Source organism: Triturus cristatus, chromosome 3_1, assembly GCF_964204655.1.
Source record: "Triturus cristatus chromosome 3_1, aTriCri1.1, whole genome shotgun sequence".
Classification (NCBI taxonomy): Eukaryota; Metazoa; Chordata; class Amphibia; order Caudata; family Salamandridae; genus Triturus; species Triturus cristatus.
Window position 1 is genome coordinate 953634570 of NC_140583.1, and position 16713 is coordinate 953651282.

At 39.6% G+C, this 16713-nt stretch overlaps 1 protein-coding gene across 50 annotated transcripts in view; it reads left to right on the plus strand.

Moving 5' to 3' along the window:
- The window catches only part of NEB (nebulin), a 392273-nt gene that overhangs the window by 172923 nt on the left and 202637 nt on the right, over nucleotides 1-16713 (plus strand). For all 50 annotated transcript variants that reach the window (XM_085645543.1, XM_085645542.1, XM_085645546.1 and 47 more), the window contains 11 exons: nucleotides 1190-1396; nucleotides 2269-2373; nucleotides 5810-5917; nucleotides 6306-6617; nucleotides 7393-7596; nucleotides 9373-9477; nucleotides 9581-9688; nucleotides 11627-11938; nucleotides 13416-13619; nucleotides 14960-15064; nucleotides 16113-16220. In XM_085645543.1, coding sequence (XP_085501669.1) covers nucleotides 1190-1396; nucleotides 2269-2373; nucleotides 5810-5917; nucleotides 6306-6617; nucleotides 7393-7596; nucleotides 9373-9477; nucleotides 9581-9688; nucleotides 11627-11938; nucleotides 13416-13619; nucleotides 14960-15064; nucleotides 16113-16220 — 1878 coding nt within the window. The remainder of the gene's footprint in view (nucleotides 1-1189; nucleotides 1397-2268; nucleotides 2374-5809; nucleotides 5918-6305; nucleotides 6618-7392; nucleotides 7597-9372; nucleotides 9478-9580; nucleotides 9689-11626; nucleotides 11939-13415; nucleotides 13620-14959; nucleotides 15065-16112; nucleotides 16221-16713) is intronic.

A 16713-nucleotide genomic window follows, 5' to 3' on the forward strand; every position in this document is an offset into this window, starting at 1 on the left:
CTAAATACTTTTGCCATGTACATTGCCCATTTAACAATTCTGCAATCAGCTATAATCAAGTAAAGCAACACGATCCATAGATTAGTACATTCAAAAACATAGAATTCAAATATTTTATAATAAAATGGCATGTATTTTCTATTTATATATATTTTTAAAGATCATATTAAAAGTGTGTGTGAAAATAAATGTATTTTCAACTGTTTCCTGTTGGCTACTACTTTAAGACCCTGGCTCTACTATTTTGTATTGGAGGGTGTTGCAGTACCGGCGGTTGGTCATGTGAAGTGCTGGGTGTACTCCAGGTCTAAGCTGGAGTACATTTATGACTGTTTTGGGTCCTTTTTGGCATTAGTATTTTTTTTAAGTGCAGTTTGTGAACAGGAATGGGCTTACTCTTTTTTGGGTAGGTGCCTGTCCCTCCCTAAAACCCTAGCCATAGCCCTCTCTAAGCCACTTCTTACTGTTTTCTAAATCCCACGTAATTCATCATAAGTCTGTGCAATAAGTCTTTGCCATCCCGTTGCCCTATCTACATTTACTACTAAAACATAGTTGTATTTGTGTAGATCTCCACATGCACAATAGAGACGTCTGCACATAAAGGTTTGTGAATAACATTTTGTAGTTAAACTAAATATTCTACAAAATACAGATCGTGAATAGACTCCCTCGTGTCTGAATCAGAATTCAGACCAGATAGTTCTGGGTCAGGGCACACTTGTAATGGTGACTTGGGTTTATTTCACCTCCAGTTATTGCTCTGAGAGAAATATGAAATCTCACAACAAGAGCCCCAGCATCTTAATTCATCTACATATACACATTGTTATTAATGTGTAAATGTGGACTGGCCATCTGCCTTGAAGTTATGGGTCTCTTCTTTTTGAGAAGTGACCAAGGTATGGGGCCATCTTTCCCATTCTCTCATTTCTATCAGCATGTGCTCTGTAGCAGCCCAAAACTGGCCATTTAAAAGAAACTTTGGCACACAAATAAATTGAGATATTATGTAAATCCTTGGAGGAGACATTCATATATATATTGTCTTGTTATGTATTTGTGCTAATCTCGGGTTAGCTCAGTCTAAGCTGGAATTTGATGGGATGTCTTAGACATTTTTAAGTCTAAACTTGGAACATTTTGGGTGCATGTTTTCTTTTATAAAAACCTTTTGTGCTTGCTCCAGAATGTGTACAAAGCGGACTACAATGAGTTCATGAAAGGCGTGGGATGGATTCCCTTCGGATCTCAGGAGGCTGAAAAGAACAAGAAAGCCATGGAGATCATTAGTGAGAAAAAATACAGACAGCACCCGGACACCGTAAAGTTCACAAGTGTGACTGACTCAATGGACATTGTTTTGGCAAAGAACAACGCCAAGCAACATAGTGATGTAAGTATACTTTGTCTGTCAACTAGGTATCAGGCTCTGCAGTAAAGCAACATCTCATTTTGGCATGTCTTTGTATAGAACCAAAAATATAAACATTTTAGATAACAATTATAAATGTCACATACATTGCTGGCCTTTCCTGAAGTTTGATGGACAAACTTGACAGAGACCCTTTCTCCCAAACTTGTGGTCTGTCCTCTCTATTTCTAGTCAGGGGAACCGCCATATATTCACTTAGAAATAAATGCCTGTAAAATGTGACAGGACCAAGGATTCTCTTGTTGCTTAAATACTTTCTATACTAGTTACTAAAAGAGGACATTTTCTCACTGATGTTACTTTTTAGCCCTTGGTGTGAAGATGCAATTACAAAAGACATCTAAACATAGTTGATTGCATCTAGCCAGAAATGCTCTTTCTGTTGATGACAGTGAAGAACCCTGCCCCCCTGGCCACACCCTCTCTTTACCCTGTTTATGATGTCAATGGAAACTGTCTGCCCACAGTCTTTTCCACAAATGTGAAAATAGATAACCGGGCATTGGATTGCCTCCACAATCGAAAAAGAAGTTGTTTAGGAAAACAGGGACTACAAAAATATATTTGACAAAAACTTCTAACTTCGTTAGCAGACAGGGAACACACATGAAGTCACAGAGATCTCTGCCTGCCTGGCGGTGATCTCTAAATATGGTGGTTGGTCTACCACAAGGGTGGCTAATTAACATCTCTCCTCTGCTCTGACAGAGTTACTGGCTGCCCGCTACGCGTGTTTTGTGCAATTCCATAAGATAGGTTAAAGTAGACTAGAAAATGCAGAATACTGTTGTACCCTTTGTATACTGACATTTGTATTATTTTCCCCATTGTAGAAACTTTATAGAGAAGCCTGGGAGAAAGATAAGACTCACATTCACATCATGCCGGATACTCCTGAGATCCTTCTAGCCAAAGTGAACACAATCAACACAAGTGACGTAAGTTGAAATTATTTGTTCTGTCATTCAGATACATTTATCCAGATTAACTAATTCTTCTACAGCACACAGAATATGACTGAAAAACATGTACAAAAATCATGGCTACATAACATGAAAAAGATTTAAAGTGCAGACAATAGAAAACAACCATGAAGGTTATTTTCACACTTCAGTCTATTGCTCTATTAAAAGCATGTTTCACATTTACCTGGTCAACAAACTCACTAACTAAAGTTTGCATTGCTAGTTTGAGCCAACCCAGCTCTTATTGGCTTGCATAAACTCATAGCAACGTTGAAAGCCTGCATTCTAAACAATTTCAATTACAAAGTCAGTCAAGGTAGCCTCAGTCTCAAATACTTTATATATAAGAACATGAAAAATGTTAAAGTCAAAACTGATATATTATCACATAGGGACAGACTCAACCCATTGATAGGCTTTTGAGCTGCCTTGTACAGTTAATAAATGGATGTTATTTCATTTTAATCTGCATACATTGAGCTCAGTACAGCTACAGTTATAAAGAAAGTCAATGGCTCCTGTTTTCTCTAAATGCGATTACCTACTTCTGGAAACCAAAACCACGCTTGCTGTCAGAGTAATTTATTGTGGTAAAATATACTGTGTGATACTAGTGGTGAAGGGCATGATCTATAGTCTTAATCTGCCCAGAAAAACCATTTTCTCTACTTCAGCTGATTCTGTTGATAGCATAATCATGTCCCTGATTCTCCTGTATCTAGACTACTGCTGCGCCACTTATGTTGGTCTATCTAAAGAACAGACCCTGAAACTTTAAAATGTAGAGTACCACATTGCAAATTGTGTTCCAACCTCAAGACGTAGCACAATGGAACACCTGCAGATGTTAATTTTGTGTGAATTGTGGTAATTTCCTTGTTGACGCAATGTACAGAAGAGTGGCTAACACAATGGATGCGCTACAAAGTAGTGATCAGTCAATGGATACACACAACAAGCGAATCACAAATTGGACTGTGTGTACCTTTAGTGTAGCTGTCACTTCACCTCCCCGAATAGATCACTAATTTGTTGGGTGGACTTTGGAACTCTGAGCCTCCAGTATCAGGAGAGAGGCAGAGGATGTTCTCAAAATTGGCATTTGTGACATGGCCACCTCTGCTTTCCATGCTAAAGAAAGGTCTGTTGTGGATCCTTTTAAGAAAATACTTCAAGAAGCAGTGAAACTTTATATTATTTCTCTTGCATATATTTTTAACCAACTGGCCCCCATCCCCAATGCACTTGCAAAAATGTTTATGTAAAATGAGTAATAAATGGTCAACTTAGGGAGGTTAGGGGGAGTAGCAGGACTTTGCAACGAAATGGAGCAAATAATGCTTATATCATCTTCTGAAGAACCCAAGGGAGTCTCCTAAAAATCAGCTGGGTAAAACAAATTGGTAGGTTTTTAAAGTGATACAGGAAACTGTTTGCAATGTTTCTGCAATCTCAAAGCTCTCTAAAGAACCCAGTATTCTTGTCTGTATGCAAGCTTTTTCTTCCTTTTCTCCTCAAATGTCAAAGAGAAGCCACTTTGCAAGAAACAGAAGGATTGCTTTTGAGGTTTTGCAGTACAATCGACACCTATATCGCTGGAAAAGTGGAAAAATGTCACAATGGAACAGGCGGACCTGCCAAATTTCTGGCCCCTGTAGTCACTATGATCCAGCTTCAAACAATTGATCTTGGCATAGCCCCTTCCTCCCTTAAATTTGAGATAGGTGCATCTTTCTTGAAAAACTATATTTCAACACCCTCCGAGCCTTGAAGATGCTAAACAATTTTTTATTTTGTCTATCATAAGCTGAATTAAATAAGCCACCATCTGCAAGCAACTTCACTGGAAAGCCACAGGCTACTGGAGGCATTCATTTGTGTTGACTCCTTGATTGAAACAAAATCTGCTCTTGTGGATATCAAAGATAGCCTTTGTGGTTTAGTGTCAGGGGCAGTGGACAATCCTGATTTTCTTGGGCCTCTAAGCCACTTTCAAATTTGTGTTCCACATTGATGTTATTGGAATTTCTAGAGGATGTGACATTGATCAGAGAGAAGATGAAAGACTGAACAGGGACATATTCCTTCCTCTTGGATTAAATGCAAATACTGTTGCTGAGGAGTTCATATTTAAACCTATTGAGTACATTTGGGTGGGACCCTTGTCATTAGTCCACTCTCCTCTACCAATCAATGTTCATCAAGAGCCGCTGGCTGGGAAACTATTAAGCTCAAGATGGATATCCAGATGTTTTGTTGTGATTTTCATCTCATTTTGCATATGGAGTGTCCGTTCAGTAACAACATTATGGATTTCCTGGTGCACATAAAGGCATAATTGTTCCTGAGGTTGCTTGCATTGTATGGTTCCAAGACCAAGGTCATGTTGCAAGGGCACAGACAAACAATAAGTACTTTCTTTCAGCTGGCATTGTAATCATAGCCTGAAATGGCCATCTTTCCATACCCGAGGAAAACACCTTTTTTTTAGTTTGCCCATAGGTTGTTGCTGAGCAAGCAAATTACTGAGGTAACAAAAACATCAAGTTTGAACTTTTCAACTCGTGGCAAAATACATCTTTAATTTCTTAATGTTCTCACAAGAGCCTCATTGCTTTGGGGAACCATGCTGTGGTTATAAAACTAGGAAAATCTCTATAGTTTGGTTCCCCTGTCTTTCTAATTGCTCAGTTACAATTGAGATGCTCCTGCAATATAGAAACTCTATCAAGTCACACTAATAGACAAGACAGTTAAAGCAGGCACACATCAGTCCAAACAACCATCTATTCCTCTGCAGAGCTCAGCATAATCTCACTGGCATGCCTGACACCTTACAGACATAAAGTATTAACGATGTCATAGTGGGACATTCTTCTCTCACTTCCACCTCGGTGCCATGTGATGTATGGAGCCACAGGATGCAGTATGGCGACTATGAGCCTGTTTTTGAAATAGCAAATAAAGCAGCTAGTTTAGGGCCAAAACAAAAGTCCTTAATAAAAAATAAAAATAAAACATGTACATTTAACTTTTCAAACTCAACTAGATATATAACAAAATGCTTATGAATAATTATCAAATAACTAACTGCTAATGCATCCATTTGGGTGCCAAGTAAATGATACATTTGCAAATGCATGGGATTTGTAGAAGTGTTAATGTGTGATCTAAGAATGCCTAGCCAACTGTAGAACAACGATAGAGCAATCATAGAGTAGCTCCTGATGATCAACCATCCACATTTGAGGGTCTTTTATGTTCTCTTTACCATAGCAATGATCCTAACTTCTATGAATTTAAGTATGGTGATTGATGGAGATGTTTCCAGCACTGTGTAGTTGGCTAGTGATCTTTAATTGAGTCAAAGCTTAGGGTCGGCAATGACTCTGGATATGTTTTCCAACAGAAACTCTATAAGCAAGGATACCAAGAGCTGAAGAAGAAAGGCTATGATCTCCGTGCGGATGCTATCGCAATCACAGCAGCAAGAGCCTCAAGAGATATCGCCAGCGATGTAAGAATTGTTTTTTGGGAGTGATGAATGCTCTGATTAATGAATGCATTTCTATCTAAGCTCTGCAGTTTGATGAGTTCTTAAATGACAAGTCAGAAATACAGTATTATGCCCCTATGTAACTGGTCTTTTCTATTATAAGACACTGTGTCTAAAAAAGTCGTAAAGAATTCAGACTTTGTGCAAATATATTTATTTCATGTAGATATTTGTTGTAAATAATTATGCAAATAATCTTAATAGAATGCATAGTGGCTTCTGCCAATGAGGTAATAAAGAAATGAAAATAATTGTATCTTCCAGAATTTCAACCGGTTTCAATACAATATAAAAAAGTGTTTTATTTGAATGATATACACAACTTGTGATTTTATCATCTATGTTTCAGTACAAATATAAAGCGGCCTACCGCCAACAGAAGGGCCACCACGTGGGATTCCGAAGCCTTCAGGATGATCCCAAGTCCGTGTGGGCCATGCATGTGGCGAAGATCCAGAGTGATCGGGAGTACAAGAAAGACTTTGAGAAGACGAGGACCAAATTCAATATGCCTGTTGATATGCTGGACATCCTGTTGGCCAAGAAATGCCAGACCTTGGTCAGTGACATTGACTACAGACGCACTCTGCACAATTGGACCTGCCTGCCAGACCAAAGCAATGTGGTACATGCCAGAAAGACATACGAAATTCAGAGTGATGTGAGTACTTGCTTCATCTATGTTTGTTCATCAGGTGCAAACTTCCTATTAACTTCTTTGCCATTCTTTACCTGTAGCCTAAGATGCTAGTTCTGCTGAAATAATATACAAAGGGCCTCATTTATGGGGTTTTGGCATAGGGCATCAAAGCAAGTCATTGTATTCCTGTCCTTTCCTCCTGTGCTAGTGCCGTTTTGGTAGCCTAGCACCAACCAGGCCCTCTTGCACCATGGTGCAAGGGTGCCAGTATTGTAGACAGGATTATTTTTGTGCAAGAAGGGTAACCTCCCTGCACAAAAGGAAACCTTACTGCACAAAATCAATCCACAGCGGATTTTTCCTGCTATGTGTGCTGCAGAATACAGCATACATAGAAAGAAGAAAAAACGAGGAGAAATAAAGATATTTCTCCTGGTTACGCCTGACCTAGGGAGGCGTAGAATTTTTATGCATTCCCAGGTTTACAAGCCCCTGTAAATCTTGGAATGCGTCAAAACCCATGGAAGTTGCACGAGAACACCCACTGCAACACCCCTGGAATGCCTCTCCCGCTCAGAGTAAGGCAACACAGCGATTTGCACTGCGTTGCTTTACTCAAAATTTATGAGGCCACACAATGTGGCCTTGCACGGCTTCATAAATCTGACTCAGAGCCTTGGGTCACGCATGTACCACTTTGCTTGGTGCAAACTGTCATAAATGTGCTCCAAAATGTGCATTGTTATGTTAAGTCATTTAGAATATTAACTCTTTCCTCTCTCTGTCTACCATTTAGGTTGCTTACAAATCTGACCTTCAGTGGCTTAAGGGAATTGGCTGGTCTCCAGCTGGCTCCCTGGATGATGAAAAGAACAAGAGAGCAGAAATCATCAAAAGTGATAACAAATATCGCCAGCACCCGGACACAATCAAATTTACCAGCGTGACAGATTCTCTGGAGATGGCTCTGGCCAAGAGTAATGCTGAGATAATGAACAAGGTATGGCATGCTTGTAACACAGTGCCTCCTTTAATGGATAGCAGTGTGCTTTACGGACATTTTAGAGCAACTGAAGTCTTTTAACCTATGATCAATGTAGACAAAGACCCCTACGACTTGAGGGTTCTTCCAATTACAATATCATGTTATTCATTATAGTCAGTTTAACATAAGTCTTTGAAATTAGGTGTATCTTAAACTGTTGGATGAAAGGAACAACCGCACAGCACTGAGGTAAACATGTATGGTGTAGCTTTGATCTACTCCTCACTAGCATAATGCTCGCATTTTACAGCCCTGTAGTCTAGAGTCTTTGTTCCAATCTGTTTGCAACTAATGACTGAGCAGGAGAGTATAACATAGGCTGTGGTGCATCCAGAATAACATTGGTTATTTAGAGGTGTAGTGGTGCCATTCAGATAATGGTAGACCAGCCAAGAAATTTTCAAGTGATAGTATAAGATGCTCTTGGTTAATTTGTCCATTCTCTTTCTGTTTAAGAGGATAATTAGCCAGATTTAACACACATTTTTCTCATTGTACTATTAACAATTTTACTTTAGTATTGATAAATATCTTAAGCTTGTGGATGTGGGCATTTTATTAAAATTGTAAATACAACAATACATTTTACAGATCTTAGATTAGAAATTACATTAAGAATGGAGATTAGAATCTTATTTCTTGCATAAATCCACAAAGCTGTTCATTGGTCTCTGAAACATTTAAGTAAATCTGTATAACAATTTCTGCCCAGTTGTGGCTAGCAGCCATATGAGGCATCTTTAGAATGTTCAGTTCCTTTCAGTTTATGAGGCTATAGCTGAGCAAGAGTGCATACTGAAACATTTGCAAAAACATTGCCATTCAGTATACTGGCAAGAGCCTGCACTGCTGCTGGTCGATGATTAAGTGACAGCCTAGCAATGACTCAGAAGTTCCTATTTGAGTGCTGTACCTCTGTCATTGGATGCTCCCCACCCTCAAGGGTCCTTGATGCAGACAGTGCTTGTAAATTCAAAGGGAGCAGCACTGAGAAGAGAGTTCTTGTGAGGCTCTAGCACCTAATGACTTGCCACTACAGTCTCACACTGGAACCTTAACATCTAGATTATTGAAGTGAATTGTTTCAAACAATGTCGTTGATCAAATTTGGGGATCGAAGCCTGATAGACCGGGATCTCTGTGCCTTCAGTGGAGCCACTGCTGTGCTGACTTGACTGAAGGCACAAAACATCTGTTGAGTGGTTGCCATGTTTGATGCGCCTTCTTGGCAAAGTATTTTGTTCAGTTTAAAAAAACTACTGAAGTGGGAGATGGTTCTCGTAGTGACAAATCACAATTACCCTGATGTGTAGGGAGTTTGTTTTATCCGTGTGGGGGTTATTGTGCAATTTCCCTACCCTGAAAAGCCATGTCTTTATTGGTGTCTTGTTTAGGGAAAACAGGCATGGTCACCCCAATGTAAACAGAGCACAGAACCCACCTCTAAGACCCGGTAGTCCTGTTGCTGCAAGACTATCAGATTGAGGGTTTCTGCCGGTAGAGCCAGCTGAAGTTCCGCCACCTCTAAACTGGGACAGGGAAAATATTATATGGCAGCTGCACCAGTCAACCAAACTTTAACGGACCTCATATGTTTGTAGTCTTTCAGTGGTGGTCACTCTGATGTCACACTTTCTTAAAGATCTATTACAATGCAGAAGGTGTGAATTTCTGGAACAATGGCCTGGTGAAAAGTCATTGTGATGATGTTTTACTTTATTTTTCCTTCAGCGCTTATACACCGATGCTTGGAACAAGGATAAGGGAACAATTCACATCATGCCGGACACCCCAGAGATTGAACAAGCTAAGCTCAACAAAATCAACTTCAGTGAAGTAAGTATTCATGTGACGGGCCCTCTGTAGATGCACACACACATACCCTTGAAATGCAAACATTTTTTTTATGTCTAACAAATGCAACTCTTGACAATTTTAGAAAGAATACAGGCGTGCACTGGAAAAAGACAAGGCCAAAGGTTATGATCTGCGTGCTGATGCCATTGCAATTACAGCAGCCAGGGCATCCAGAGATATTGCAAGTGACGTAAGTAAACCTGAATTCATTGCCTTTGTTGGGATCAACACTGATTGATTTAGGGGTTCGGTGAGGATAAATGTGAGTTTGGAAATATTGGTTTTAGCATAATTAAAAACAAAACATTATGTGTTCTGTAAAACTCATGGCATCCAACGCCAAACACAAGCTCAACCTTTACAGAGCTTCATGAGTATACGACGGTAGAGTATTTTTATCTAATATTCTGTGGTTGTTGCTTCCAACATAGAGAAAATATGTATAGGAACCATTCAGAGTAGAGGAAAAAAAATAGTTCTATATACCCAGTCCTGTATCACCAACAATAACCAACAATGGTCATTCTAAAGCGCTCCTCTGTTTGATGATGTCAGCTGGGGTTTTGAGATCTGTAGTGACAGTATTCACTTGATGGCCCCTTTAGTCTCCAGAAAATATATTTTTTTTCCAATGTTGAAGTCTAGATTCTGCAGCTAACATTTATTGGTTTCAGGAGGAACAGAAATCCTCTGAAGATGATAGATCATATTTTGTCTGCATTTGATCATTCTCCATTGGGGGTCGTATCATGATGGGCTTTGCTGGCACAATATAGAGCTGATTATCTGTTTTATGCACATGCAATGCGTAAAGTTAATTAATTTAATCCTATATTTCTCTGGATTATTGCTTTATTTTCAGATAATATAGCTTGAAAACAGGGCCCAGTGTTTGTCTCTTTTGATCTCTGTATTTAACAATCTCTGTCATGCAGATGGTTATTGTATATTCACAACACAAATAAGCAATGGCTTCCCATTCATTCCCATGGGCCTAGAGGCCCATAGGAATGAATGGTAAGTGCATGAAATTCCCATTGATTCCTATGGGCCTCTAGGCCTCAAGGCCCATAGGAATGAATGGGAAGCCATTCCTTATTTGCGACTCATAATTTGCGAGTCGCAAATAAGGAATATGTAGGAATCGCAATTATTATTGTGAAGCCTACATACATTGCATTTTGCGATTCCATAATAGCGAATCGGTAAAATTCGCTATTATGTAATCGCAAAATCCAATATTGATACATCTGGCGCAAAATACAGTTAAATTACCACAAGATTACAGTTCCACTTGTTCCTTTCAAAAGAAGTGAAACTATCAAAAATATAGCATTTGTCACCGATAAAAAAATCTGCTCTGATCTCATCTTATGCCCTCATTGTGAGTGGCAGAATTACAGCCAGAGCGATAAATTCTGAAGAAATTCTACCTCACGCAATTTCCTAGTATCTCTAATCTGGGAATTACCACGTCCCTAAACTCAGGCCCCGATAATTGAGAGCTCGAAGACACATTGACCATTTCAAAAGATGGAAGGGATGTGGGCGGCAGCAGCAGTGCTTGACTCGCACCCGACACCTGAATGAGTATGAGGTGAGCAGACAAAGCTCCTCGCAGACAGGTATAAGTCCGACCGGATCTCCTCCCTGTGCACCTCCAACCACCAGACATTTCCATGGCACTTTCTTCCTATAAAGAGGAGAATTGGGAAACACCACATGGAAAAGGACCCAGAATCTCTGGGCCCAAGTGGTTATTCCTCAATCCGTAGGGAAACTTATAACTTGTGGATTTTTGGTGGGGGAATACCATCTGAAATTTGGAAGTCTTGCTCTTCTGCATTCCCATACCAAAATCCGCCTGCACCCATTATACGGTCATTAATAGTCAGTGAAAATTAAGTAATCTTTGTTATGATCGGTATAGTCAGCCAGAAACTATTTTTCAATACACAACAAAATGTGTCCATCCTTTGTGTGGACCACTAAATGCTAGAGATGAATTTCTTCTGAAATATATTCACAGTTTCTCACTTTAAAATCAAACTTAGGACATTGAACAGATGATTACTATGCTGTAAAATAAACATCTGCTGCCTTTTTTCTATTTTTGTTTTTTACACAGTACAAGTACAAAGCGGCGTACCGGAAACAGCTAGGCCACCACGTTGGATTCCGCAGCCTGCAGGATGACCCCAAGTCTGTGTGGGCCATGCACGTGGCCAAGATCCAGAGCGACCGGGAGTACAAGAAAGACTTCGACAAATGGCGAACCAAGTTCAACAGTCCAGTTGACATGCTCGGAATTCTGCTGGCCAAGAAATGCCAGACTCTTGTCAGCGACATAGACTACCGACGACCTCTGCACCAGTGGACTTGCCTACCAGATCAGAACGACGTCATCCACGCCAGAAAAGCCTACGATCTTCAGAGCGACGTGAGTAGCGTTTTCAGCCATCGTTGATGCCCCGGTTACTCACCAGTAATCTTCATTACTCCAAGTCTTAGTCTTCCTCACCACAGTATCGTTCATTTTGTAATTACTGTGGCGAGGAAGAAGGGTGAGAAGGTAATGCCCCGGGTACTTACTGGTAATCTTCATTACTCCGAGTCCTGGTCTTCCTCGCCACAGTAATTACATAATGAACTAAACTGTGGTGAGGAATACGGATGAGAACGTAATGTCAGTTATTCACACAGTTCATCTGAGATTGTCGAATCAGAAGGGCCTGGATTTAGGCCTTTAGGATTTAGTGCACTGCAGAATGAATTTAGAGAAATATTATTATGCCACTAATATTTATATTTGCTAAAAATATTGCTAATAATATTTTCATGATAGTTATCATTATAGTAATTCGGATTGGGAATTTTAAGTAACTTGAAAGTAATGTTATAGAAAGAAACTGAGAAAGATCATTGTATTTAATTAATAGATTTCTTTTTTTTTCTAAGTCTGCATTTAAATTGTGTTTGCCATTAGTTTGGAAGGTTTGGCTTTTCACTTACTATTCGAGAAAGCATTTAAAATATTGCATTCCCTTTGATGGCTCAACAGCATTTATATTTGAAATTTACAAAATGTGAAGCAAGCCTGACCAACTCCAAGTTAATTTCATTTATAAATATAACTAGAATTATGGATGTCTCACTATCCTGAGGAGTGAGAGTGGGGCCCAGATTACAATTTGTAGGCCTAGCGTTAGTAAATAATATGTATAATATACGTGTATGTGCTTTCAGCTGGCCCTCTTCATCTGTTGCGTCAGTCATATTTTTTTTCCACCCACTGCAGCATACTGCGTGGGGAAGTGGGTCTGCCACTTCAGATACTACCCAACTTCACTGTGAGTGATAGGATTCTGCCCTATTTACAATGGGCGCATACACACAAAGTAGTTCCCTTCAGTGCCAAGGACTACTGTGGTAAAGCGTGCTTTTTGAGACCCAAAAAGATTTTAGCTTTTAGCCAATGTTTATTTAGATTGATGAAAGCAGGCAGCTTTCCTAACAATAACGTTTTGCAAAAACAATGGTAAAAGCAAAATAAGTATTGACAAAGACAAAGACAAAAAGTCAACAATGCTCTGTTTACAATTTGAAAGTAATTGACATGTACGAGACACCCTGCTCCCTCTTCCTCTTCTTGGTCCAAGGGCTATGCCTGGGCTTTACTGTCTGCCAGCAACATAAAATGGTAATTCAATCTTGTGCACTTCTGAGAAACGTGAAATGTGCATTGGGTGTGGTACCAGTGAACAGGCCATTATCTATACAATTGTTCCTGCAAGTAATTTAACACTTTAAGAACAAAATATTGGTGTGGATAGGAAATGGCGGGTGCCATATTGGAAAGTTTGCCTATGTCACATGAAAATACGCCATTTACATTCTCATTTTTTTTTTGTTAACAGAATTTGTACAAAGCAGATCTCCAGTGGATGAAAGGCATTGGCTGGGTGCCAATTGGCTCTTTGGATGTTGAAAAGTGCAAAAGAGCTGGAGAGATTATTAGTGAGAGGAAATACCGCCAGCGCCCTGACACAGTTAAATTCACCAGTGTGACCGATTCCATGGAGGTCGTACTGGCCAAGGCTAACGCAGAAATCATGAACAAGGTGAGCAGGTCTAAGGCTAGACTGGCAAACAAAAGTAGCCGGGGTGAAAATGCTCAAACCGCCCCTGCTGCGCCCTCGACTCGTTCTATCTCTCTCTCTTCCCATTCATCTTCTGTCTTTCGCCTTTTCATCTCTCTCTCTTGCTCTTTTTCCTCTCTGATCTCTCTCTCTTTCCCATTCATCTTCTGTCTTTCGCCTTTTCATCACTCTCTCTTTCTCTTCTTCCTCTCTGATTTCTCTCTGTCTTTCCCACTTTCTCTTCTGAAGTCCCCTTTTCTGCCTGCTGAATTAACTTTGGAGGAACTGAGGAAAGTGACTGAGGCACTAGCAGCAGCCATGGGCATTGAAAAACAGCATCCAGTGCCTCAAAATCACCTCCCCTCAACACCCCAATTAAAATCCATATGGCACAAAAATCCTCATCAGTTCTGCAATACTGTTACTAATAGTTAGTCCTCATTGTTTTCCTCAAAACTCGAAATCAGGCGGAAATGCCCAAAGGTACAGGAGAGACTATAGTGCATCATAAAATATGTTACACTATACTTCCTCTTGCTTTTCAGCAAAATGCTAAATGAAACTTGTGAATTTAAATGCCTTTTTAGGTCTGGCTTAGACAACACGTTATTAGTTCTACCAGCGTCATGTAATAAATAATGATAAATAATAAATACATACGTCTATTCGGCCCAATTTAGTAATTGGCTACTATGTACTGTATGTGATGGTATTTCGTATTAGCACATGTACCCATTTTCTAAAAAGAAGCGCAGTGTCAGGAATGGTAAACCAATAGTTTAAGCAACTACTACTCTTTTATTACATTTTGCGCTTTTTGACATCTTTGTGTTTTTACCCTATGTCTCCAGGTTGCAGTAATTGAAAGCCAATAGTACCTTTCTGTTCTAGTGAAAACCCTATTTTCCTGTGATGTGTATTAAAGCTATAAAGGGTTTATACACCTGTTCAGAGTACATCTACCTGAGAGAAAGCACCTGTACTATTCTATTCAAATTATATGCAATCGTTTTTTTAAAGTATCATTCGGCTTTGTCAATGAGTGTTTGTTCGCAAGCCTGAACCTCAATGTTTAAAAATTGCAGCATTGTAATTTACCTATGTAGTTTCCAATATAGCGTGAATCATGTTACATTACAATCTCCAGAATTAGATGTCAGCGATGCATAAACACTCTTATACATATGTCTGTGTGGATTCGTGTTTTCACTTTTCGGGCTACTTATTAAATGGCAGTTTTTCAGCCTCACATCTGCTAAGGAGTGGACCTGCAGAAAGATAAAAATGTTCTAGCTAATCAAATTCTCCTATTTTCTTCACAGCGTCTGTACACCGAAGCCTGGGATAAAGACAAGAGAACAATTCACATCATGCCCGACACACCCGAAATTACTCTGGCGAGACAGAACAAAACCAACTACAGTGAGGTAAGCAAAGCAGCAACAGCTTTTGACCCCTGGATTACATTCTTGATTTATGTTTCATTGAAATGTTGAGGTATCTGTACATTAATAAGAAATAAATCTTTCTAGGAAATATCTTCATTTGCAGGGACACCATAAATAAACTTCTAAATATCAAGTGATTAATGTCCTCTTGAAATATTTCTAGAAGTTCGGTATAACTTTGAGGATGGTGCTCAGATCTGCTTCCCTGCGTCATCTTACATCAATGTGAAAGACTCCACTCTTATCTTCCACCAAGGGCAGTCTTCCCTGGCCTCCGTCCATCCTCTCTCCTAATGTGGTCACCTACCTCCAAGTCGTTACTAACATTGTTTCCAGTTCTGGACTTTTGTGTGATACCCTAATGCATTCTGGGAGTTGTACTCTTGTTTGCTTGAATTAAACTACTTACACTAACACATCTTAAATCAGAGATTTGTCGGTAAAAAATTTCAGAGCTGGAGACAGTGTCCCTAATGACCGGGAATAAGGTGGTCACCCTACTCCATTCTTGTTCTCTGACCCCCCCATAATGTACATCCCTATGTTGTTTTATAACATGATTGAGCTATGTAATTCCAGTAATGCATACATACAGACATACAAACATTACATAGGAGCCCACGGTGATGAAAACAAGCAACGTGACTTCTGTACACCACGTGGTCCCCATGGTTTGCACATGCTAGATGAGAGAGGTTGACTTGAATGGATAAAGAAGTCAGTTAAAACAAGATTTATTTTAGTTTTTCCTTGAAGTTTGCAAGTTCGCCTCTGAGTGAAGTTCATATGAGGGGTGTTCTTTTTCACGAGCTCTAGACTGGAGAAGCATTGCCTATACAAGACGCCCAATGTACCAACCTCTGATGCTATGAATGCTTGTATAAAATAAATAAATGTTTTGGGAAAATAGGCATCTCTCTCAGAGCATCTATAAATGGTCTGCCAACGGTACAAAAAATATGGCTGTAATATTTATACAACAATGGATATCAGAATGATGCTCACAAGATTGTCTTTCAATTGGCAGAGCTTGTACAAGCAAGCGCTGGAAGAATCCAAAAAGAAGGGCTATGATCTGAGGATTGATGCCATCGCCATCCAGGCCGCCAAGGCATCCCGTGACATTGCCAGCGACGTAAGTCCACTCTTTTACATGTCTGTATCCCTTCCCCTAGTTTCGTCTCTAGAAGCAGATTCATTGTCAGCTTATATTATTTGTTATTTAAAATTGTACAAATTTCTAAAAATCTTTTATTTCGTTTTCTTATGTTGTTGTTGGTCAGAATATCTTCAGAGCAGATACTCCCATGGTCTATTATGGCATGGTGGGCCATTAGAGCAGTCTTTCAATTGTTTATGAAATAGCACACATATAGGTGAAATATGCCTTATGTTCTCACCTGTGTGGTTTGTCATTGCCTCCTGGTGTTGTATCCTGCTATGCAAAATGAATGTAGATGGATGGATTCTCAAAGATTTTGATGTGACTTACTGCTATTGCACTCCTTGCTTTACCCCAAAACTCCAGGAGTAAGCTAGGAGTAAGCCAGCTACTCACAGCAAAATCTTTGTTAATTGGGCCCACATACATTTTGCACAAAGTACATGCATTGGCTGCAGGAAGGTTG